The sequence below is a fragment of the Hoplias malabaricus genome, chromosome 2, assembly GCF_029633855.1.
Source record: "Hoplias malabaricus isolate fHopMal1 chromosome 2, fHopMal1.hap1, whole genome shotgun sequence".
NCBI classification, from domain to species: domain Eukaryota; kingdom Metazoa; phylum Chordata; class Actinopteri; order Characiformes; family Erythrinidae; genus Hoplias; species Hoplias malabaricus.
The window spans coordinates 11863999-11887717 of NC_089801.1; the positions used below are offsets into that span (position 1 = coordinate 11863999).

General features: G+C 36.9%; 3 protein-coding genes across 4 annotated transcripts in view; 1 reads left to right on the forward strand and 2 right to left on the reverse strand.

Moving 5' to 3' along the window:
- Nucleotides 1-23719, forward strand: part of LOC136687463 (CD48 antigen-like) — a 114070-nt gene that overhangs the window by 51509 nt on the left and 38842 nt on the right. The gene's annotated exons all lie outside the window — the stretch shown is intronic.
- Nucleotides 63-13932, reverse strand: LOC136687452 (uncharacterized). 2 transcript variants are annotated; one of them, XM_066661865.1, is made up of 10 exons: nt 12510-13932; nt 11333-11895; nt 11181-11251; nt 10656-10870; nt 8781-9025; nt 6164-6286; nt 5886-6030; nt 4447-4488; nt 2281-2419; nt 63-1005 (listed from the first exon to the last, which is right to left on the reverse strand). In XM_066661865.1, exons 1-10 carry the CDS (start codon nt 13930-13932, stop codon nt 1002-1004), a joined length of 2970 nt encoding a protein of 989 aa, XP_066517962.1. In that variant the 3' UTR covers nt 63-1001. The 2 variants fall into 2 exon arrangements, with proteins under 2 accessions (XP_066517962.1, XP_066517963.1); XM_066661866.1 differs by lacking the exons at nt 63-1005; nt 2281-2419; nt 4447-4488; nt 5886-6030; nt 6164-6286 and adding an exon at nt 7661-8424.
- On the reverse strand, nt 17759-22757 carry LOC136687573 (CD48 antigen-like; the record flags this gene model as incomplete). Its single annotated transcript, XM_066662065.1, is given in 4 exon segments — nt 17759-17880; nt 18036-18326; nt 18457-18795; nt 22718-22757. Coding segments are annotated over 4 exon segments (792 nt in total), but the record flags the coding sequence as incomplete, so codon positions are not given.

A 23719-nucleotide genomic window follows, 5' to 3' on the forward strand; every position in this document is an offset into this window, starting at 1 on the left:
TCTTGCTACTGAACACACACATAATAATAAATACTCTCAAACAACAACATTAAATCCCTTAAATAACAATTTAATTAATGAAAGAGTAGACACCAAGTACGCTGGAAGCTCCTCTGTGAGTTCCCCAGCCCACACTCCACGTCCTCAATATTAATCTGAATATTTAAATACAGTAATACGATTTAAGTTGAGAGTGTCATACAACAGTTTGTTTTCAGTGCATTTTATGCTCAATATATTCAGTCTGACAATAACCAAAAAAAATCACCATGCAATGTAAACAAACACACTTATTAATTTCCAAAAAATAGGTATATTAGCTTGTGCTTAGATTTATCATCATTTGTTGAATTTAAGACAATGTTCTTTTATAATGCTTTGACCTGCTTTGATTATTCTCATTGCCTGTCAGTGAATCAGTCAATGTGGTCTCAGAGTCCACCCATTAGCAAAGACACAGATCCCTGCACAGTGGTGTTCAGTCACAAATGGTCCAATGGACACTCTATCATGGACTAGATGCAGAGATACACTGACACAGAAGTAATCCTGACCTCAGTGTCCCTCTGTGTGTCCTTCTGGAGATACAAGACAACCAGTACAATTGTATCTTCCGCTGTGTAGCTAGCAACACAGTCAGTAACCAGTCAGTACCGCTCAACATTTGGTTTCCATAAAATGTATTCCGTATGAATCCATGTCAGTTTTTCTTTGCTGTTCATAATGTTGCCTTAAGAAATGTTGCCATAATATTGCCTCTGAGAGAAAAGGTTGACTACTGGGTGTCAACAGTAGATACTTTTCAAGCCTTATATTGTAGGAGAATTAGACTGTCCTTCACTGAGACCTCCTGGTCTCAATATTTAGACCTCCTAAATATTGGTTATTTGTTGACTCCATGTACCATATAAAGATGCGCTGTTCTTTGTATCATTTTTTTTAACATCCTCAAATATCAAGTGCTTGTCCTGCTTTGTCTGCATCCATCCGCTCCTATTGGATTATCTACATTGGAACATAAATACATTAACATGAATGAATTACATTTTATTTGGAATATTTAAAAATAAATCTTAAAAATAAAAATAAACATTTACTTTAATAAATGGTTGTAATGGACCTTCTCCATGACACAACTTCCCTATATGATGTTGAGTCTTTTGAGACATGCAACAGGAAAGGTCTTGGGTGTTTTTGTGTCTTCACATTAGAACTTTGGAATAATGAATAAACTAATACTCTTAATTTTTGTAGATTTCACTGTGTATGGAAGAGATTATTTTCATGAAGAAGAGCAACAGTACAATACATATTTTTAGCATTAGCTCTAAAATTTTGCTGTAACCAAGTTTTAACATTTTTTAAAACTTAGAGTAAATTTATTTTAAAGTAAGCAAGTGAATAGAGATGATGTTATATCTGCCTGACATAACACTCTCAACATCCTTCTAAAAAGCTATATGACCAGAGACCAGAGAGAGTAAAATAATATGGCATGTGTTTGAAAGATGGGGTAGCTTAGAGCCCAGCAGGACTACATGACAGACCCAGATTTTCAACAGGTAAGCAAATAATTTCTGAAAAACTTATAAAAACACCACAGCCATTGAGCTTATACACCCACCACCTGAAGCTGTGGCTATATAAGCCTGCAAGACCAAGCCACACCTTTCTTGTTCTTTTGTCTTGTGTGGACTTGTGTGGCCACATTATATAACACAATATTAATGGGGGATTAGGGAGCCATTTTAGTCACAGCCATACACTTTCTCACTTACATACTTACACTCACACATAGTTAGGAATTGCACCTTTAGAGGTGTTATCTCCAAACAGACATATGATTATAATGCTTTGCATCAATGACATTTTGTATCTTTGTTTTTTCACTGATGTGTATAATTTCCAAAAATGTTCAGCAGTGTTTATGTTTAGGTATCATTTGTATCCAAACAGTACTATGATTTCCCAAAACATTTTTAGAGACCAAATCTGGTTTATTATTTTCTACTCTGTATTAAGTCAAGAATACATTTGGCCTAAAGCCTTAGCATCTTTGTTGATGTTTTGCCAGACTTTGATAATGCCTGTACGGCTAAATAAATATGATTCTGCTGATTGATGTTCTGCTTATGATGTGAATCTCATCCTGAAGTTCAACCCTTCCTAATTTATGGAAATGTACAAAGCAAAGTGGTAAACCAATATATTAAAAATTAATCCAAGGTACACCCCACTGACATGGAAAGTACCTGATATTATAGAACAAGCCGGACATACCTTTGATTGGAGTTAATGTGGATTGTAGATCCAACGAATCTGTTGTTGCTAATTACAGGATTGTTTACCCTGGCGCCATGGTCAGCTGTCACAGAAGAAGCATTTCGGGCATCATGAAAGTAAGAACCTATCATTAGATCTGTGTACATAGAATCAAATAATGGTTTAGCAGTTAAATAAGACTGAATACATTAATTCATTCATTCATTCATTCATTATCTGTAACCGCTTATCCAGTTCAGGGTCGCGGGGGTCCCTGGAGTGGGCGCCAGTTCTTCACAGGGCAACACAGACAGACACACACATTCACTCACACCTACGGACACTTTTTTTGAGTCGCCAATCCACCTACCAACGTGTGTTTTTGGACTGTGGGAGGAACTGAACACATTAATGGCTAACCAAATTTAAAAGGTTTAATAGAAATTAGCGCAGATGATCACAAACAAGGGGTGATTTAAATATTTGTGAACGAGTACCATATTTATATTTTAGCAATTAATTTGAACATATTTAATTCTCATAGGCTACAATTTATATGAAACCCTCCTTAATTACGTCAGTGTTCACACAGTGAGCTACTAATAAAAACATATTTACAGTTACATGAAACAGTGTTTGTCCTCATAATTTTAATATTGAATGCCCAACAGACGCAAAAAAAAACTGTACATCCATTTAAATAAAATTTATAGTTTTTGAAGTGTTGCATTATCATTATTGTCTATTTTGCAGTTACTGCTGATCTTACTTAAACAGTGATCACTTAACCACTAATCTAGCATAATTTATAGTTAAGATATTACAATTATAACTTATTACACATACACTTATATTATATTTGCATATAATAGATGTGATCATAAGTTTTTGTATAGATATGACATGGATAGAAATGATTCATACCAAATTCTTAGTGAAATTTACATGCACTGGAAGCTGGAAGTAAGTTATCTATAAGTTAAATTGTTTTATTATGTAAACCTATTACAAATGTATTGTCCTGGTCAGGTTTGTATATATATATATATATATATATACACACACACACACATATTGTTTCATAACAGGTATGAAAGCAAATGATACAAAAAGTAATATAGTCTAACAGCAAAAATTAATTAATATGATTGTTAATTTATGACACTAGTAAATATTTAATCACAAGTCAGTAGGGCAGCACGGTGGCGCAGCAGGTAGTGTCGCAGTCACACAGCTCCAGGGGCCTGGAGGTTGTGGGTTCGATTCCTGTTCTCCCCATGTCTGCCTGGATTTCCTCCGGGTGCTCCGGTTTCCTCCCACAGTCAAAACACGTTGGTAGGTGGATTGGCGACTCAAAAGTGTCTGTGTGTGTCTGTGTTACCCTGTGAATCCAGGGTGTATTCCTGCCTTGTGCCCAATGATTCCAGGTAGGCTCTGGACCCACCGTGACCCTGAATTGGATAATCGGTTACAGATAATGAATGAATGGTTTTCAGTAATTAAATCCTGGCCTTGTTCTGTGTCTGTTGTCCCCACCATGTGCTCATGTAACACATGGCTTTTTGTTGTTGTCGTCTCCGCCCTAGTCCCGCCTTAGTTCTGCCTCCTCGTCAGTGTCTCCATCTGTGTTTCTTTTGTAATCCTGCCCCCTTGTTATCTGTCTCAGGTGTCCCTTGTTTGTGTTGTATATTTAAGTTCCTTTGTGTGACTTCCTGGTTGTTGGATATTCCACTTTTGCTTGTCCCTCACTAGTCTGTTTGTCTCGTCTGTTCCTTGCTTCGCTTACCTTTGTATGTCAGTCTGGTCTGTCTGTTCTTTCTTTGTGCTTTGGTCTTAACTCAGTCTAGTTCATTGTATCTGTCTCTCCCTGTTTATATCTCTGTTAAGCTTTCCCTGTCCAAGTATCTGTTTAGCTCTCTGTCCAGTTCCCCCTCTCTGTCTAGGTCTTTCTTTGTCCAAATATTGTCTAATTATCTTAGTCTGTCTATCTGTTTTGTTACCTTTTGTTTAAATAAAAGTCCATTGTGTTATTAGCGTGTGCGTCCACCTCTGTCAGTCTGTCCCATCCTGAAACTGGTATTAGCATCTAACATAACATTTATTTTTATTTTATCCTTCTATCAACACTAACAGACACTCTTCTATGTTCTTTGAGGGAACAATATTGAAAGGAAAAAAAAATACCTGTGTCTTCATTACTCAATGTTGTTCTTGCATGCCGATAAACTGAGAAAACATACAGCCACATAATAAATATCACAAATTTAGCACTCATAACACTCTCAATATCACTGAATAAACACTACAACAAACGCTGCAATGCATTTTTAAAATTGTAAACAAGCAAATACGGTTCTGAGGGCATGCTCCCGCACAGCTCTTTTACTCTTTCACCCCTCTTCAGTGGTAAGCACAGCTCTTTTACTCTTTCACCCCTCTTCAGTGGTAAGCACAGCTCTTTTACTCTTTCACCCCTCTTCAGTGGTAAGCACACCCAGAGGACCACCACAGAGCATGTGTGATTTGGGCAGTGACACTATTGTTGTGTGTGTTGTTATGAGTGGATCAGACATATCAGGGCTACTAAAGTTTTAAAATCACTTGGTGTCACTACTGAGCTTAGAGTTTACCAACTAAAAATCTCAAAGCAAAGGCATCTAGTGACCACTGATGAAGGATTAGGGGTGACCAATACAAACTGCAGCAGCAGCTTTTCTCTTTTACTTTACATTTAAAACGTGGAGCAACAAGTTTAGTGTGACAGAGTGGGGTCCTGACAATTGAATATCAAATAAGAGATGGAGATTTTTTTTGTTTGATGAAAAGAGTGCAGTAACACAGAAGTAACAGGCTCCTGCTTTTTCTTTCCATGCAAGTTTGTAAGTAGCATATCCAGAGTGCTCTGGACTGGTTTTAATTTGTGTATTACAAGAACCACACACACACACACACACTCATCCACGAAAAGTAAATCTGTTTCAAATTGATCTGCATCTTTTGCTCTGTAAGATGTATTACATCACTTTCTCCTTTTAAACACTGTTCTTACTTGATTATACAATTTTGTCTTCGCACTTCAGCACTTAATGATATTCACAAACTGAAAATTAACAAACACATTTAACATACATAACACAGTAATGTGCACCACAGATTGAGATTTAAAATGCAATTTATCTGAGTAGTAAGTGTGTATCTGCCAAAAAAACAAACAAATAACATTTTTCCAGTGAGTGTGATATTGTGTGAATGTGTTGGTTTAACGTTTTCCAAATCTCTCCTAGTGGAGTGTATTTGAGGTTATCATCCAATACCTAGTTTTACCGGTTAATTAATAATGTGTTTATTAATTATTAATGATTTTAAATGTGTGCTGTTGATTTAACAATTCTGATCTGATCTGATCTGATCGATCTGAACAAAACCTTGTTCTTCAAACTCACTCACACCTACTACTTTATAGAAAAATGTAGTATTGTGATTATATATAACTTTATAAAAGAGCCACACCTACTGAGAAGTCATTAGTTTAAATATATATAATTATGTTAGTTGCGTAAGATTTATGCACAATAATATATATATATATATATATATATATATATATATATAAATGTCCTTACCTCCAAGGGATGGCACATCATATTTCCAAACTTCCTTATTATTCATGTGCTGCATTAGATTCAACTTTATACCTGTCGTTTGTTCTTTAAAGTATATTACAAATGTTGGATTGTCTGTGAGTTGATTCCTCAGGAAAAGCCCATCCTTAAAAGGGGACAGAGGAAAACAGAAAAATGCTGAGTATTCCATTATTTTATTATTATTCTTTATATTATAGCTTTACTTTCGCAGTTCTTACATTTTCCCTTATTTTACATAATACTTTTTCAGTACTCACATTGCACATTATCGTTGGTGTCCTTTGTGGCTGTTCGTTATCTTCACAAGACATCTTGTATTTCCGTTCATGTTCAAGGTAGCAGTCAGGTCCTTTAATGCGTATACTGTCATTTTCACGCAGCTGCAAGTCATTGAATTGTTTAAACTCAGAAAACTCTATTCAGATTCGTTTCATCACTGATTTGTAAAGTTTAACAGTGTATAACTTCTGGAAAGTCTCATTTGAAGACTGTAGAATCAACACCATCTACAACACTAAATCCCAAAAAAAAGCAGACACTGTGTAAAACACAACTAAATGTAAATTAAAACAAAATGCAACAATCTGTAAATCTCATAGACCCATATTTTAGTAGAACACACAACATATATCAGATGCTGAAAGTGAGATCTTTTACATAAAAAATTTGAATGCATTTAGAACTTGACAGAAATAAAACCTGGAGTATTTGTTACTCTAATCTGTTATGTAGCATGACTATGGGGAAGACGGTTTTCCTCAGGATTTAGAGGTGCTTTTGGTTTAAATTGACTCTCTTTTTATCTCTTTAAATAATAATCATACACAAGATAAGATGTAAAATATCCTTTGCCAATCCAATAGAACTTCACATAGGGCCCACCCCACTCCCTTCCTACTAGCTGCCACACAATTTACATTGTTTCAATCCTACAGCTACATCCTATGGTTGCTGTGGCCGTTTATGATCCGATCAGCAACCAGCTACCCTTAACATCTACGGTTAATCATTGAGCCCATCACATGAATACCCAAACCAACCACTGCATCACTATCTCTTCACAGGGGTAATCAGGTAGGCACCTTCCCTCATCAGTGTTTCACTGAATTAAGCCCACAACCTCCAGAAGGCTCAACAGTGGAATGATCCCTTTCTTCCAAATAATGACCATCAATCTCCACAAAAACTTCAAGAGTTCAGGTGAATATTGTACACCCAATATGGCACACCATTAGGACCTGGAGCAGAACCTGCCTTTGCATGATGCACCACATCTTGAACCTCGCCCCATTTTGGTGGGCTAACCTCCATTTGCCACTTTAAAAAATAAACTTTCTCGCATTCCTGTGACATGTGGCAGATATGTGAAATATACAATAATATTTTCAGAATTTGGGTCCAAATTCATCTTGCTGAGCATCTCCACATAGTGAGAGCAGGCCAAATTATGTCATAAACGTATTTACTGATAAGTCAGCTCAAATTTTCTCTGTGACTTCAAAATTACTGATACACACTGATGTGTGACTATTTTCTACAGCTACAAATTCCACTGTCACAGATGCCCAAGGGTTTTGCTCCAAATATAGCTTCATACTAAAGTGTGTGTTTGCCTAGGGCCTCTCTCTTCTTCTCACTTACAGAATCTGATGTGTTCTGTGTTGTACTTTGAATTAAAAAAAAATGGTCTGGAAGATTTAGAAATCATTCTGTTTTTATTTTCATATAGGATTTACACAGCATTTTAGGGTTGGAGTTGTACAAAAGCTGGGGCCACTTAAGGTGTTTGAAACACTTGTACAAAACCTTTGCTCAAAATGGTTCTCAAGGCAGCACTGCTTTTGAGGAAGAACTAATGTAATTTGTTACCAGTCAACAGGCAGAGATGAACATGACTAGTTAGCACACATTGGGCTAAGATTTTCACATACTTCTGTCTTTTTGCTCATGTGCAAAATCACTACTCAAAATGATTCTGTAGGCAATGCTGTCTTCCTGTTTACTGAGAAACTACTGCAATATAAATGTAGAATTTACTAAAATCAAACTACCTTTGAAGCAGTGCATCACATACTAAGCACAGATGAAGAAACATGCTTCTAAAAACATGCTTCATGAAACATGCTTCTAAAAAGAATGTTTAAAGTCCTACATACTATTTATTTTAATTGGATACTTTCTGAAACAAGGGGCGGCACGGTGGTGCAGCAGGTAGTGTTGCAGTCACACAGCTCCAGGGACCTGGAGGTTGTGGGTTCGAGTCCCCATCCAGGTGACTGTCTGTGACGAGTGTGGTGTGTTCTCCCCGTGTCCGCGTGGGTTTCCTCCGGGTGCTCCGGTTTCCCCCCAAGAGTCCAAAAACACACGTTGGTAGGTGGATTGGTGACTCAAAAGTGTCCGTAGGTGTGAGTGAATGGGTGAGTTTGTGTGTTGCCCTGTGAAGAACTGGCACCCCCTCCATGGTGTATTCCTGCCTTGCACCCAATGATTCCAGGTAGGCTCTGGACCCACCACGACCCTGAACAGGATAAGCGGTTACAGATAGTGAATGAATGAACTTTCTGAAACAAATATGTTCACTCTTCAAAAGCAGCACTGCCTTTATAACCATTTTAATCAGCTATTTTGTACATGAGCCATAAAAAGGCTTATCGTTTAATAACTCTGACATTATTTGACAATTTAATGTTTATTTGTACTTTTTACAGCTTAACTATAACCTTTATACAAAGTTATACACATGAACTCATGAAATAATAACTGGAGCAATGGGGGCTTACTAAAGCTTGTGAACAGAATGATTTAATGAATTGCAAAGGAATTAACCACATTTAGATCAATATATTAATTTTAAATGTTCTTTAAAAGCTTTACCGTTTTAGGGTCCACATTCCAAGGTCGTAAGTATACATGCAGCATATGCTTCGGTGGTGGGTGATACATTAATATGATCTGTCCTCTGATCTTTCTTTTAAACCTGTTCAGTATGTCTTTGAGCTGAAACCATGATGTTGTTGGAACACTCACACACACTCTCAGGGGTGTGATACTCTCAGGTTTCATGATCTCCCAACGGTGATCAGTATATTGTGCGACAATCATGAAGTTATAATCATCTTCTAGAAATAATATACAGATCCAGTGAAGACAGTAAGGTTATACTGGAACAATGTATTTTAAAAGGTAGAACACAGTATATAATAATAATAATAGGTAAGCATATGTACATGCATCTTATACCGGAGGATAAACATAACTATTGGCAACAGAGCTAATTAGGTAAACGGAAGATATCCTGTAAATATATTACTATTTGCAAACAAACAAAACAATGCTTAAAAATGACAAACCTAAACTCTCTAAAATTGAATGTGTTTTACGAATATAAAACACAATGGTTGCAATAAAATAAAGCATGATTATCATTTGTCCTGATTCACACACACATACAAAATAGACATTAATTTGAAGAAACTACGGCAATTAGTGCTCACATTTTCTGTAATTCCACGGAACAAATTGTTTCACTGGGGTTAAATAGGGTGACTAGATCTGAGATGGTGAAAAAGAGGGCACGTCTGGGTGGGGGTGATTAAGTCACGCCCCTTGCTGCCGTTGTATGTTTAGCTGAACCTGTGTGCGCTTTTAGGTCCTTTACACCTTTATTTGCTACACAAAACATGGGAATTTCTTTTTTAATTCATCCGAGAACTTACATTTACGTTTCGGTATAGCTGCTCGGGATGAGGGTAGGTACATGAGCTTTGCCTGACGTAAACAATGACTACTGACGTGCAGACTGACCAATTAAATGTTTACAGAGAAGGTTATCGACCAATAACCGTAGATCTACAGTCAGACCGTCCAATCAGAAGATTTTAGGCTACTTCACCATGCCCCCTTCTCACTGTATGTAAGCTCTAGAAAAACAATCCCGGACGTTTGTGAAATTCTGCCCGGACATTTTTTAAGTCTAAAAAAGAGGACATGTCTGGGTAAAAGAGGACGTCTGGTCACCCTATATTAAACCACCTTTCACCAAGCACCTTAAACTAGTTATGTAGGGTTTGCAAGCCTGACTTCTAATGACTTGGAAAAAAAGGAACCCCTTCAATTTAATCCATTTAAATTTAACAGTATGTAAAATATATAAAATGTATAAATTGCTTAGATTTTCATGTTTTTCTTTTTACACATATGCTTAAACTTTTTATCTTAATTGAATTACAAATAATAAATATACAATATAAATGTTGTTCAGTTAACCAGGTAAACATTAATCATACTAATATATAACTATTATATAATTATAAAAATAGTTCTAAAAATAAAACTTACTGTTGCTTTGCTTTCAGTATACAGGACATGTTACATTGGCATTTCTGCATTACATATTACATACATTGGTAGCACAAGCATAATCTTGTGCTCACATTGCTACAAAGGAGTGGCGGATTCTGGCAGGAATGACATGGGAATCCCATTTTGTTAAGTATGTGTGTTTGTACATCAGGAAACATGGAAAACATGCTTTAGTTCATTGCAACTGTTATATATTTTTAAAACACAATGTGTGTGATAAAAAAAAGTATTAACATGCAGAAGTGTATTCTCTGTAGAGGATGTGTTTACTTTCCCTTAGAAAATCATTAAAACATCATATGACCAATGGAATCCAAATATTTGTACACTACTCTGATTGATAGAATTGGTTTTAAGTTATTGTGAGTGTCTTAATTATTAACTCACCAGGGGACTCTTCACAGTGAGGAAGCTGGATTTGAGAGAGTTCTCCCTGAACACATTTGATGTCATAGAGAGGACCTGCTGGATAGTAATTGGAAGAAAGTGGGCAGTTGCTGTCCTGATATAAAGTAGTATACAAAACCTCTCCTTCTCCTTTCATTTTGAATCCAAGGTGGGTAAAGGTGCAGAAATACCAACCAGCATGCTTGCATAGAAACCTTTTTTGTGAAAAAGTTAGGGGAAAATATCAGTCAGTGGCACAAAAACAAAGCTTTTCTGTGCTCTAATATATGGGTTGGTAATAAATATTAATAGATGAAAATTGAGTGTTAGTTGTAATTTTTGTTTCAGTTAATTTGTATTTATATTAACTGTATTTTCATTATAATTTTTATCAAATTGATTTTCATCAGATATTGACATTCAGTTACTAAATAATGACCTCATTAAAAAAATTATAATTTCCATTGTCAATGTAACAAAAGAACTTAATTACTTATAAATTTAATATTACAGCCTTTAACTTACCTGTACTTTGATTGGCCCTTCATGTTTATAAAAGTTGGAGTGAACAAGCTACCTTTTTCCCTTTCTGACCGCTGAGAATATAAAAATATTATTGAATTTTGATTTATTATTAACATAATTATATATTACCATGAATAAATAAAATAACATACCTTTACCATCTGTAGGAATGACTGTTCCCTTGAAATCACAAGATGCATGTTTTTATTTCCTAATAACATTTTCTGGATCCTCTCTGAGAGCTCTTTGGTCTGAGTCATCTGTTTACACCTGCCAGTGATGTAGTATCTGTATTCACATTTTGATAAGAGCCAGTGCACAACACCTTCCTGTCCCCTGATGCATGTGTCTTTGTTTGTGAAAATTACAATGACATGTTTCCAGAAATTCTTTCCAAATGATTCCAAATCCCCTAGAATTCTTTGTGTCTCTTCAGTGAGTTGCCCATCATGAACAAAGGCAAAGACAATTGCATGGGGCCCAGGGGTAATGACTGAATTCTCCTTTGTGAGAATACTCTTGGCATTGCAGAGGTCAATTTCAACCACATGTACAGCTTTCTTATCCATTTTTCCCTTTAGAATTGTTGGCCTTCCACTAACATTTGGTTTCTCCTCATGAAAACTGGTGCCTAAGATTGCATTTCTTGCAGAATGTTCTGCTCCTTTGAATGTCAAAAGCCAAACTCTAAGCTCGGTTAGCAAAGGACTTTCTCCTTAAAGAAAAAAAACAAAATAAAAATTCAATTTTCAGACAGTGAGGTTCAAGAGTACAGTTATATGTATATGTAGAGTTTTAAGTTTAACCTCTGCAGAAACCAAATTTTAATGCATTAAAAATAAGTAAATAGTAATTAAGGCAATTGGACAGCCTTCCAAAATCATCATAACCACAATGTGCCTCATAAACAAGGAAGTGAAGGCAGCTTTCCTCCTCCTAATACAGTCCATCTCAAAATTTGAACTTTCAGTCTTATTTTTATATATTTTTTTTTTCAAATGAACAAAACTTTTGACCCTAATTTAGCTCTATAGGGAAAGGCTATGCAACAGAAAGCTTGCAATGTCAACTATCTGTCAGAAATTGTGTGGCAGTACAAGTCAGTGCTCACCAGTAAAAGACAGATGAAGTGAGCGTTTTATGTTTTGGTCCAATTAAAATGTTAAAATATTTTTAAAAACTGTTTACTGCAGAGGTTGTTTATACTTCTTACCACTTCAAAATCAACAAAAAGTAGTGTTGCCTAAACATTTGCATACAGACAACTGTACAATGCACAATGACAAATAGTTGCAGATTTGTACATTAAAAACTGATAAATGTACTTACCAATTCCACCACCTTCAGTTAAGGCCCTCTCATAACACATTTCTGCAAGTTTTTTTTCACCCCTTAATTCATGAATGAATCCCTTTATTGTACAAGCTTTGCTGTCATTTTCTGCCTTTGCAAATCGAAAATTTGCAATCTGTTTCAATGCTTCTTCACATTTCCTTCCTTCACTTGAATCTACTTGCAGCCTTAGACCTTGCATGTAATGGTAGATTGCAAGTTGCTCAGATCCTTTGCTGTAAAGCTGAAATTTTCCATACCTAGCATGAACAGTCTGGAGATGTTCCTTTTGTTCATTGGCTAACTGAAATGCCTTCTGAAAATGCATTTCAGATTTTGGTATTTGTTTCATCTGTCCATAAATCTCTGCCAGTTCTGTCAGTGCAAATATGAACGAAGGTTTCAGTGAAACCGCACATTCCAGATGGTATATGCATTTACGAAGACAATTCTTTGTTTCACTCTGATCAGATTTATAACATGGCCCATTTGCTTTTTCAAATAGAATTTTTTTGCTTTTGTAGCATAGTGCCAGCTGATGATGCATGAAGGCTGAATCAGAGGTGTGTGACAGTGCTTTCTCCAGGTTACAAATGGCAAAGTCTGCAGATCCCAGTTTACGGCTGAATTGTGCCACATACCGCAATACATAAGGGTTTTCAGGAGCTATCTCAAGGGCTTTCACAACCAAACTGATTGCTTTCCTAGTTGGGCTCAAGTGGACAGAATCAGACATTGTATACTTAGGGTTAATAGGACCCTGGTTTGTGTTTATCAGTCTTAGGGCCAAAAGCACATAGAGTACAGCATCTTTTGGATTCAACTGAACTGCTCGTTGGAGTTGTTCAACAGTCTGTGAGGATTCAGAATCCATTGTTGTGCGATACAGTGCTATAGCATAGCCAGTATTTAAGTCACTGTCTTCTGGATTGTTTCCAAGAGCTTGTCTAAAGCATTCTCTGGCTCCATTGTAGTATTTTCGAGAAAATTTTAGGAAGGCCCAACCCTTTTCCTTCAGGACCTCACTACGGATTTGATTGGATTCTTCAGAGTACTTCTCATTTATCTTCTGTACTTTCCTCAAATAGTCTTCAGCTACAGTAAAATGTTTCATGTGATACCACAACCAGGCCAAGTCCCCATACGTAACTATGAGAAATTTGTCACTGTACTCGCCATAGTATTTTTTTGCAATGTTTTCAGCTTCTAGCAGATTTCCAAGTGCTGATTGCAGATCATCGTAGAGATAACTAACAAATGCCAAGGAGCTATATGCACGGGTCACTCTTGCTTCCCCAGATTCCAATCTGATCTGCTCATTTAGGCGGTTCACCAAGTCTTGGAGATTAAAATCTTCTCTTCTCAAACCCCAAGTAAAATGACACTCCAGCTGAAGCAGGCTGGTATTTAAGTCATCCATAAGGCTGTGATTTAGAAAGAAAATGTTATTGCAAAATTATTTCTAGGTCCAGGGATACACGAATAAAAAAATCTGCCAGTAGGTGATGCTCTTTTATGTATCGGGTGTCATCTGAAAAATGCCCAGTTTTTGATATCTCTGTTTCTGGTTTCTCAGACCCTGTTAAAATAACAAATAAAATAAGAAAACAAAATGGATGTTTTAGAAATTATTAGTTACAAGAGAACAGCAGCTGATATTTATTCAATAAAAAAATCATTAACATTATATATGACATGAACACTGAAACAAACATGTCATTTTGATGGATATATAAGATATCAGGTTTTTATCTTTGTTTTGTGCTGGGGTTTTATTTGGTATGGTTCTTTGTCTGCATTGTCCTTTTTCTTCTTGCCTTTCTTAGCCACATCCAGCAACTGTCAGCAGTTTGTGTAACTACTTCCTGGTCAATCATTGAGTCCACACTTCATACTGATGTTAATGAAGTTCTTTTATTCTTCTTTACAAACTTGTCTTCATAGAACACCGTGAAATCTGAAATGAAATTAATATTTCAATGAATCCTTTCGTAACAGGCAGATAATTTCCACACATTCAAATATACTGTTCTATACAATAGCCATGCATAAGGATGCAGGTTTTAGACAAAAACGCTGTTAGATTAACAAACCAACCATGTGAAAGTTAAATTCTTATTGAATAATGACAGAGCAGAATTTCTCAAACAGTAACAACCAGCATTATATGGGAAGTGTGTGCTAAAGTGCCCACAGCCCAGTACAGGCATGGTGGCTCATACTACAACATGCGATTGTTATGCAAATTAACATTTCACACCGCAAATCAATATGCGTGTCATCAAAGAAAGTTTAGTACAAAACAAAGCAGCATTGTTTTACCGTGTGCGCCCTTGACCAGTTGTAGAATGGCAATGTTTCTCTCTCTTACTGTTCTCTCTTCTCTCTCTTTAATTCGTGCTTCTGCAAATCGTATCTCCGCGCTTGGAGCAGCTGCGCGCCTGACGAACTACTTTCGATTTAACAATGTCAAAATAAAAGAACAATAAATAACAAAATGCAATCAAAATACAATCTTACGGTATTATTTACGGTTAAAACATCGCCCTATAGAACAATTTTATTTTTATATTGGTGTAATCTGGACAAGAGGACAATGGTAATTACAAACAATAATAAAATATATTGTTACTACTTGTTACAACTAGCACAATATAGCACAGATGAACAGATATACTTTCACTCTGTTTCTAAAGACACAGGGTGCCAGCATCACAGAAGGAACGCAATTTCTCAAAGCCAATATATGCCATACCATAAATATGCTTTCTTTATACCAATTATCTACAAAAGGGTGGGACATTTTGTAAAATACCCAGATAGCAAAGGAACATTAAATCAATGTTGATTTTTTTTTTTTTTTGGGTTGATGACCAAATTGTAAATCAACATTGTTATTGGGTCGATGTCTTAACTGTGGTTCAACACTGAAAAGAAGACATGGAATCAACATTGGGATTGGTTATGATCTACAATGCAACCCATAAAGGGCACCATCCCTTACCTAAGTAAATAAAGATAATTAACCAAAAAACAAAAAAGAGAGTTTTATATTTTTATTTTATTTGTGGGTTCGATTCCCGCTCTGGGTGACTGTCTGTGAGGAGTTGGTGTGTTCTCCCTGTGTCCGCGTGGGTTTCCTCTGGGTGCTCCTGTTTCCTCCCACAGTCCAAAAACACACGTTGGTAGGTGGATTGGCGACTCAAAAGTGTCCGTAGGTGTGAGTGTGTGAGTGAATGTGTGTGTGTGTGTGTGTGTGTGTGTGTCTGTGTGTCTGTGTTGATCTGTGAAGGACTGGCGCCCCCTCCAGGGTGTATTCCCTCCTTGCGCCCAATGATTCCAGGTAGGCTCTGGACCCACCGCGACCCTGAATTGGATAAGCGGTTACAGATAATGAATGAATGAATGAATGAATAGCTGTGCAGTACTGGAAGTTGTATAACTGAGCGGCTTTGGTTTTCAATGACACTGTCTCATCAAACTCACCAATTTATGTTCAGAAACCAATCTAACAAGTTTAACATCTTCTCATACACAGACCGAAATGCTGCATGTTTCAACATGACTGTACCCTAAACTCTAAACTGACTCTAAACTGACTGTACCCCATCTAATGTTCAGTTGTTTCCAGCAAGTGTGTGGTACCTCATTGTCCTCTGGCAAATGTTAACATTCAAAATTGTGGAAGGAATATGATCACTTAATATCTTCTATTTCTACATTTTTCATTAATATAAAATTAACATTTTATTTCTGGACTAGAGCAGTACATAAGGATGAGGACGGAAGGTTATTACTATTGAGGAATCCCTATGATATCTACCCTAAATTTTATAAGGTAGCTATAGATTATACCAGAAAACCACTCAACTCCAACCTCAGAGGTATGAAATTAAACATGACCAACAACTTGTTTCTACATTCATGGTCCATTCACTCAGCTCCACTGACCAGACAGGAGCAGTTTGAATATCTACAATTACAGACTGTAGTCCATCTCTTGTTCAGCCTAAATATTTAGCCTCCTACCACGCCTGTCTTCAATGGTCAGGACCATCACAGTGCAGGTATGATTTGGATGATGGATCATTCTCAGCGCTGCAGTGACACTGCTCTCTTGATTTGTAAGTTAGAATTTTTTTAAACATCAGTTATCATGACGTAAACTTTTTGTAAAGTTGTTTGTATATTCTTCATCAGTGATGTTTGTATTTCACTGGTTTTTATTTTCTCTTTCACAGCTCCAGTGTCAAACTCAATCACAAGATTTTAAACTGAAAACTTCTCAGTGAGTCAGAGAGATTGGTGTTCTGCACTGTGGAGGATGGGAAAGATGTGACCTGCAATTGTAACTGTGCAGCTGCTAATCCAGTCATTAATCAAACACCACAACTCAATATTCAAGGTTCATTTACTAATTCACTTTGTTATTAAAAAATAATATTCAAATCACTTTTAGACATTGAGGGAATTTCAGTAGAAGATGTTTCCCCATTATTACTAGAACTTTACAGATAAAACTGTAACACAACATTCATGAGGTTTCTCTTTAAAACCTGGTCTCTTTCTCTCTCTCACTATAACACTGTAACCCCAACTACTGTCCTATCTCACTGTCTCTCTCAGTCCTCTCCAGAGTCTGTTGCTACGGGACAGAGGAGATGGTGGTCCAGTTGGTTCTTTCTGCTGTGGCCCCGGTCTCCATCCTGATTCCTTACTTCACATCCAGATTTATTTCAGATGGAGAAGGGAATAGAAACTAACAGCACAAATAAGTCTTTATCGTATGGAGAGAGATTAGTCTCAGAATCCACAAATTAAACACAAGTCACAAATATGTTTCACTATTCACTAATAAATATATCCCAATCTGTGTCTCACGCAATTTGTACAAATACAGTTAAATTCATAAATACATGTTTAGGTTTTCATAGATATAATATAATTTCATGTGAAAATAAATACATTTGTTTAACTTTATATTGCATATATTTGTAAAGTCACAGTCTCAAATTTATAATTTATATAAAAATAACTTGTTGCAAAAATAAATGTTTTATGCAACAAGAAGAGCACAGAATACAAAGGATAATCAGAATACGGAATTCTGAGCAGTAGTTTTCACTTCAGTGTAATTAATCTCATCTTCAGATTCTGGATGTAAAAAGGAAACACAGTGTGTTGTATAAATTAAAAAGTTATGTATCTTGAATAAAACACAATGTTAATTGTCGTGGTACAATTAATCACCTTGGTTGCTCTTTTTTTTAACACCATGTTAATGATATTAATGATCCAGCAACAATCACTCCAAGAAATATCAGGACAAGCAGGGCAATGATGACATGTCTTTCATGAGTAATTTCCACTGTTAAAAAAATTAGCTGATGTTAATTAAAATATTAATTTATTATGAATTATATTTCTGTGTGAGGAACTAGTGAAATGTGCTTAATTGCTGTTAACTAACTGTAGATCAACTGTCTAGAGCAGTTTTAGTTTAAAAAAAAAACAATCACGTACCTGTGTTAATGTAACAGAGTTGTGTAGTATTGGGTTGTGTAGTTCGGTTGCTGACTGGATTAGAAGCTACACAGGTGTAGGTAGAATTGTTTGAGACTGTTATATTCAAAGAGAGAGAGGGGGGGTCACTGGAGTCTGAGCTGCTGATGCTGGAGATTCTCTCTTTCTCTTCAAACCAGGACAAGTTCACATCCTTCTCATTCTCCACAGTGCACAGAACAGAACAGGACCCTCTCTGACTCAGTGAGTGTTTCTCAAGTTGATTTCCTAGGACTGGATTTGATACTGGAGCTAGGAATACAAGGAATACAAAGAAATACAAACAACAATAATGTCATTATTAGCTATAGATGGTACAAAACATTAGAGCACTGGAGGACTGAACTCAAATGTGCTCCATTGGGTATAGATGGGTATACACAATAGACATTAACTCTGAAACTCCAGTCTGAAATTCTTTCACTAATGATCTGTAATTGATAAACTCCAGAATCTTCTCTGCTGATGTTTCTGATGGTTAAAGATCCACTGTTTCTGTTCAGCTGCAGTCTGTCTCTGAATCTCTCTGTGTTATATTCTGTAATAGTCTCTCCCTCAGTCACTAGACTGTTCACAATTAGAATTTCTACATTCTCAGGTCCATAGAACCACAGGATCTTAGCATCACTCTGAACTGCAGTCAATCCAGGGTGAATTGTCATAGTGTTTCCCTCCAGCTCCTGCAATTTAACAACCTCTTCTCCAGTTGTGGACAGCAGACCTGAAATAGAAAACATTTCAGCAAAACTGAGAGCAAATCAAAGCAAATCCACATCAGCTCTTACAGTAAAAACAAGCCACCAGAGAGCCTTTAAATTGGGGACCACGTGTGTGCCTCTCCAGTCACAAAATATAGACTACAGTCTGTAACTGGAGAACTACTGCATGGTCAGTGGAGCTGAGAGAATGGACAGTGAGTAAAAAAACAAATGGTCATACAATTACAGCTGATCTGTGTATGTTGTGTGTAGTTTCATTGATAAATCAGTGATGCCATGCTTCACCAAACTTTCCATGCAGGAGAAGCCAATGACAAGCAGATCTCAATATCAGTGTGTTCACAGGTGTCTGTGCCATTGGCCGTCTTCTTGGCAATTAAGTCATTTCAAGACAAGACCAAGCGCAGAAATAGTATTTAAATTAAATATACACTCTCAGAAAAAAGGTACCTAATTGTCACTAAAAGTGCAAACAGCGTTTTAAAGTCCAGTTGTGTTTTAAAATAAATTCTCATTTCCAGAAGGTTTGTAATTTTTCATTAAAGAACTGTGTAAAATAAAACAATATATATGTAATTTGAAGATGAAATAGGCTGTATAAAGTGAACTCTTTATAATCTTCAATTAACATAGTATATGGTACAATTATGATCCATGTATAAAAGATAGTGAAGATATACCTTAGAGTACCACACAGCAAATAACCACTACAGTGAACGTTTCTGACAGTGAACACATGGAATGAAAATACACAGTTTTTCTTTCTTTCTTTCTTTCTTTCTGTCAGGGTTTCTCAGGGGAGTTTGACCCAGGACATTTCATATTCTGGCCTCCAGAGGTCGGCATCACCCTAATTTTAGTTTCAGCTCCAGTACTTTATTTTGCCACGTCTTCTGACCCATGAACCACTTTCTATTCTATTCATGATTAGTGTCTTGGATCCAGTGTTTTTCTGACTTTTGTGTTTGTGATTTTTTTACATTTCTGAGTTTTGCATTCTTTTCCCTAATTTTTCTGTGTTTTTTTTATGTATGTATTTATTTATTTATTTAGCCCTCTGTTAACTGTATTAAACGTGCCTAATGGTGTCAAGCCTTGGTCCTGTCATGTGTCTGTTTTCCCCACGGTTCTGTGTATTATGGCTCATGTCTCCACACTAGTCCTGCCTTTGTTCCACTTCTTCACCAGTGTCTCCTTCTGTGTCTCCTTTGTAATCCTGCCCCCAAGTTATCTGTCTCAGGTGTCCTTGTGTGTATTTAAGTTCCTTTGTCTCAGACTTCCTTGGTTGGACATTAGATTCACTTCCCTGCGTATGTCTGTCTGTTTCTTCCTTGTGCTTCATGTACTTGTTTGGTCTCCTAGTTTAGGTCTGCATCTGTCTCTCTAGTCTAGATCTCTGTTTAGCTCTCTTTGTCAAGTTTAGTGTCCTGTCCCTTTGAACGCAGTGGGCCCTGCCGCTCCTGTTCCCGAGAGGGTGGCGATCCGTGCCCCTTCTGTCCGCGCCGCTTCCAGCTTCCGTGACTGTGGCCCCGGCTGCCTCTGTTCATGTCCCTAGATTGGACCCAGGGACTTCAGGGTCGATTCCTGGAGTGTTGCCCAGGCTGGCCTCTCGGTCCTCACCGCAGACTTTTGCCAGTCCTGGGCTCCCCAATGTTTGTTTTTGTTCCTCTGTCGGTCCCTGTCTTGGTCCCTGTTTCTGTCCATGTCCCAGTACCTGTGTCTGCTTTTGTCTTTGTCTCTGTCCCTGTCAGTGTTTCTGTCCTTGTTCCCCTGCCAAGTCCCATCCTGTCTCAAGTCCAGTCCCCATTCCAGTCCTGTGTCCATTCATATGTTCTGGTCCTGTCCCCTGTCCAGTCTCTAATTCCATCAGGCCTAGTCCTAGTCTCATATTTCCACTGCTGTTCAGGTTTTGTCACCCCTCTCTAGTTCTGTCCTGTGTCCAGTCTCATGTTTCTGGTCATGTCCCCAGCTCCGTTTCCTGTGTCTGTCTTGTCCTGTCCCCTGTTGGTTCATTGTTCTAGGGGTCTAGGTTTACGTGCCCTGGAGTTGCACATTTAGGAGGAGGCATCTGTCACGCCTTGGTCCTGTCATGTGTTTGTTTTCCCCACCATGGTTTTGTTTATTATGGTTCATGTGTGTATTTAAGTTTCTTTGTCTGTTTAGCTCTCCCTGTAATGTCTTTCTGTCCAGGTCTTCTGTTTGAATATCTCTGTTTATCTTTTTGTTTAAATTAAGTGTTATTCGCACTTGCATCCGCCTCCATCAGTCAGACCGGTCCTGACCAATGGAATTAATCCTGTCTGAGAGCCCTCATTACACTTTCTGTCTCTTTCATTTTGGCCATGCACTGCCACTACTCAGAAATAACATCTGTAGGTTTTTCTCATTCGTAATATACAGCATTTGAAATAAGTCATAATAACTTCCTTCTACTAATAACAAAGTGAAGAAATGTGTAGAAGAAGTGTTGAGTATACACCCTCTGGAAAAATTATCCCATACATTATTGACAATGATGAAGGGTTTTTTTTTTTAAAGGTATGGCATCCAGTTTTGGACAGGAGATCCTAGTTTGGGTTTGTGCTTTTTCTAATTAAAACTGGGACTGAATTCCTTTTGAAATTTCAAATGATAAGTCCTGTGGTTCTTTGCTGATAATTAAAATGATAAACAAGTTTACAGGAAACCCACAGCAGAGGACAAAGTACAAATACTGGTGCTGCAACGATAAGCAGTTTATTGTAAATAATACAAACTAGATTGATATTTGGTATTTCTGACTGTTGGTGTGGTCTGCTTGTTAAAACAAGTGTTGGGTTGAAGTAATGATACTGGGAAATGTTGTTAGACCGTGTCGAACAGAATAGTATGATCTACTGTGAGTTAAACTGAAACACTGTTCTGTTTCAGGTCTCTTGTCCACAGCTGGAGAAGAGACTATTAAATTTAACTGCAGGAGCTGGAGGGAAACACTTTAATAATCCACTGTTTTAACTGCAGTTCAGGGTGAAACTCACATATAAATATGCACAGTCTAGTCATTAAAGGAGAGCTCATTATAGAAATATTCAGAGACAGACTACAGCTGAACAGAAATGTGAAGTGATTTTTTAACCATCAAACATCAGCAGAGAAGATTCTAGATTTTATTTTACACATTATTACAATCATAAGCTTCCTGAGGTTTCTCTTGTAAACCCACAGTTTGTCTCTTTCTCTCCCACCTCTCCTCTCTCATTACATGCCCTCTCCTTCAGAAAAAAAGGTACTGTACAGGTTCAGTACAGTGTAAATGTACCTTTAAAGGTACAACGGTAGTTTTGAAGTCGAGTTGTTTTCCCTAAAGGTACATTACACTCTCATTTCCAGAAGGGGAGGTGATAATTTGTAATCATTCATTTTAGAACTGTGTAAAATAAAACAACAAAATATATAATGTAGTGAAGATATACATTTGAGGGTACGACACAGCAATAGAACCACCACAGTGAATGTTTCCGACAGTGTACATACGGCATGAAAATACACTCTATTTTCTTAAATTTCCTTTATTTCTTGGGCAGTACTCAAAAATACAAAATATCTGTATGTGTTTTTCACATTCACAATAAATGGGCTCACAGTAAAAATTTGAGATAAGTCATTATTTCTTCACCCTGTGTTTTGTCGTAATAAAACTGAGACAAAACAAATTTTAAATTCCAACTGATGTTGAAATTTCTGCTGTGTTTTGCTGATCATTAAGATTATGATAAACATGACCTTCATAAACACACTTACAGTAAACACACAGCAAAGTATAAATATAAAATATTTATATATTTTATGTTATTTATATTATATAAATAACAAAATAATAACCCCCCCTTCAAAAAATTGTATATTTAATATCCCTAGATGTGTAGACAGTGAAGAGATGCTCACCTGTAAATAATAAAACAGATGAATGCTTTCCTGAAGATGGAAACCATGATGTTATATTGTAGAATTTATTTCAAACTTATCTTCAGCAATGATTTGATCCATAAAAATGAAATAGGCTGTATAAAAAATTCCATTGGTATAGAAACAAAAGGAAAATCTCTAGGTAGAGGGATCAGGTGAAAGCATTCTGCTTTATCCACACACTGTACAAGTTCTGCTTACTGTCTTTCTTAAGGGAGCAGCATGAATATGGGAGTGGTGTTCTGTAAACAGAATGATTTTCATTTTCATTGCACAGCAGTACAACAGAATACTCCTCATTTAACCCATCATACATAGACACTAATAGCAGTGAGCACACAAAACAAGAGCAGTGGGCAACCCAGTTGGGTGCTGAGTACAGCTATGAGTTTATTTACCATTATATTTATACCTGTGATTATTATACCACTGGACTGTGTTAACATCAGACATTCTTTCATTCATTCATTGTCTGTAACCACTTATCCAGTTCAGGGTCGTGGTGGGTCCGGAGCCTACCTGGAATCATTGGGCGCAAGGCTGGAATACACCCTGGAGGGGACGCCAGTCCTTCACAGGGCCACACACACACTCACACATTCACTCACACACTCACACATACGGTCACTTTTGAGTCGCCAATCCACCTACCAACGTGTGTTTTTGGACTGTGGGAGGAAACCGGAGCACCCGGAGGAAACCCACGCGGACACAGGGAGAGCACACCAACTCCTCACAGACAGTCACCCGGAGCTGGAATCGAACCCACAACCTCATTTATTGGTTTACATTTATTTAATTAATATTAATTATTTTATTCAAATCAAGTCATTCCTTTTTTATGAAATATGTTTTATTAGTAAGTGTTTAAGAAGAAAATCCATGTGCATAAGTAAGAGGAAATCTCCAGAGATTCCTGAGGTAAAGAGCAAATATTAAGTTAAAGTTACATAAATTAGAACTATCTTGTGGATGATATCC

What these genes read in the sequence shown, in the direction of transcription:
- LOC136687452 (XM_066661865.1), bottom strand. Translation starts at nt 13,932, where the DNA reads ATGGATGACTTAAATACCAGCCTGCTTCAGCTGGAGTGTCATTTTACT. An exon ending in CACCAACGATAATGTGCAAT is followed by an intron (nt 6,031 to 6,163) that starts GTGAGTACTGAA and finishes TCCCCTTTTAAG; the next exon opens with GATGGGCTTTTCCTGAGGAA. An exon ending in TGATGTGCCATCCCTTGGAG is followed by an intron (nt 4,489 to 5,885) that starts GTAAGGACATTT and finishes ATGTTTTCTCAG; the next exon opens with TTTATCGGCATGCAAGAACA.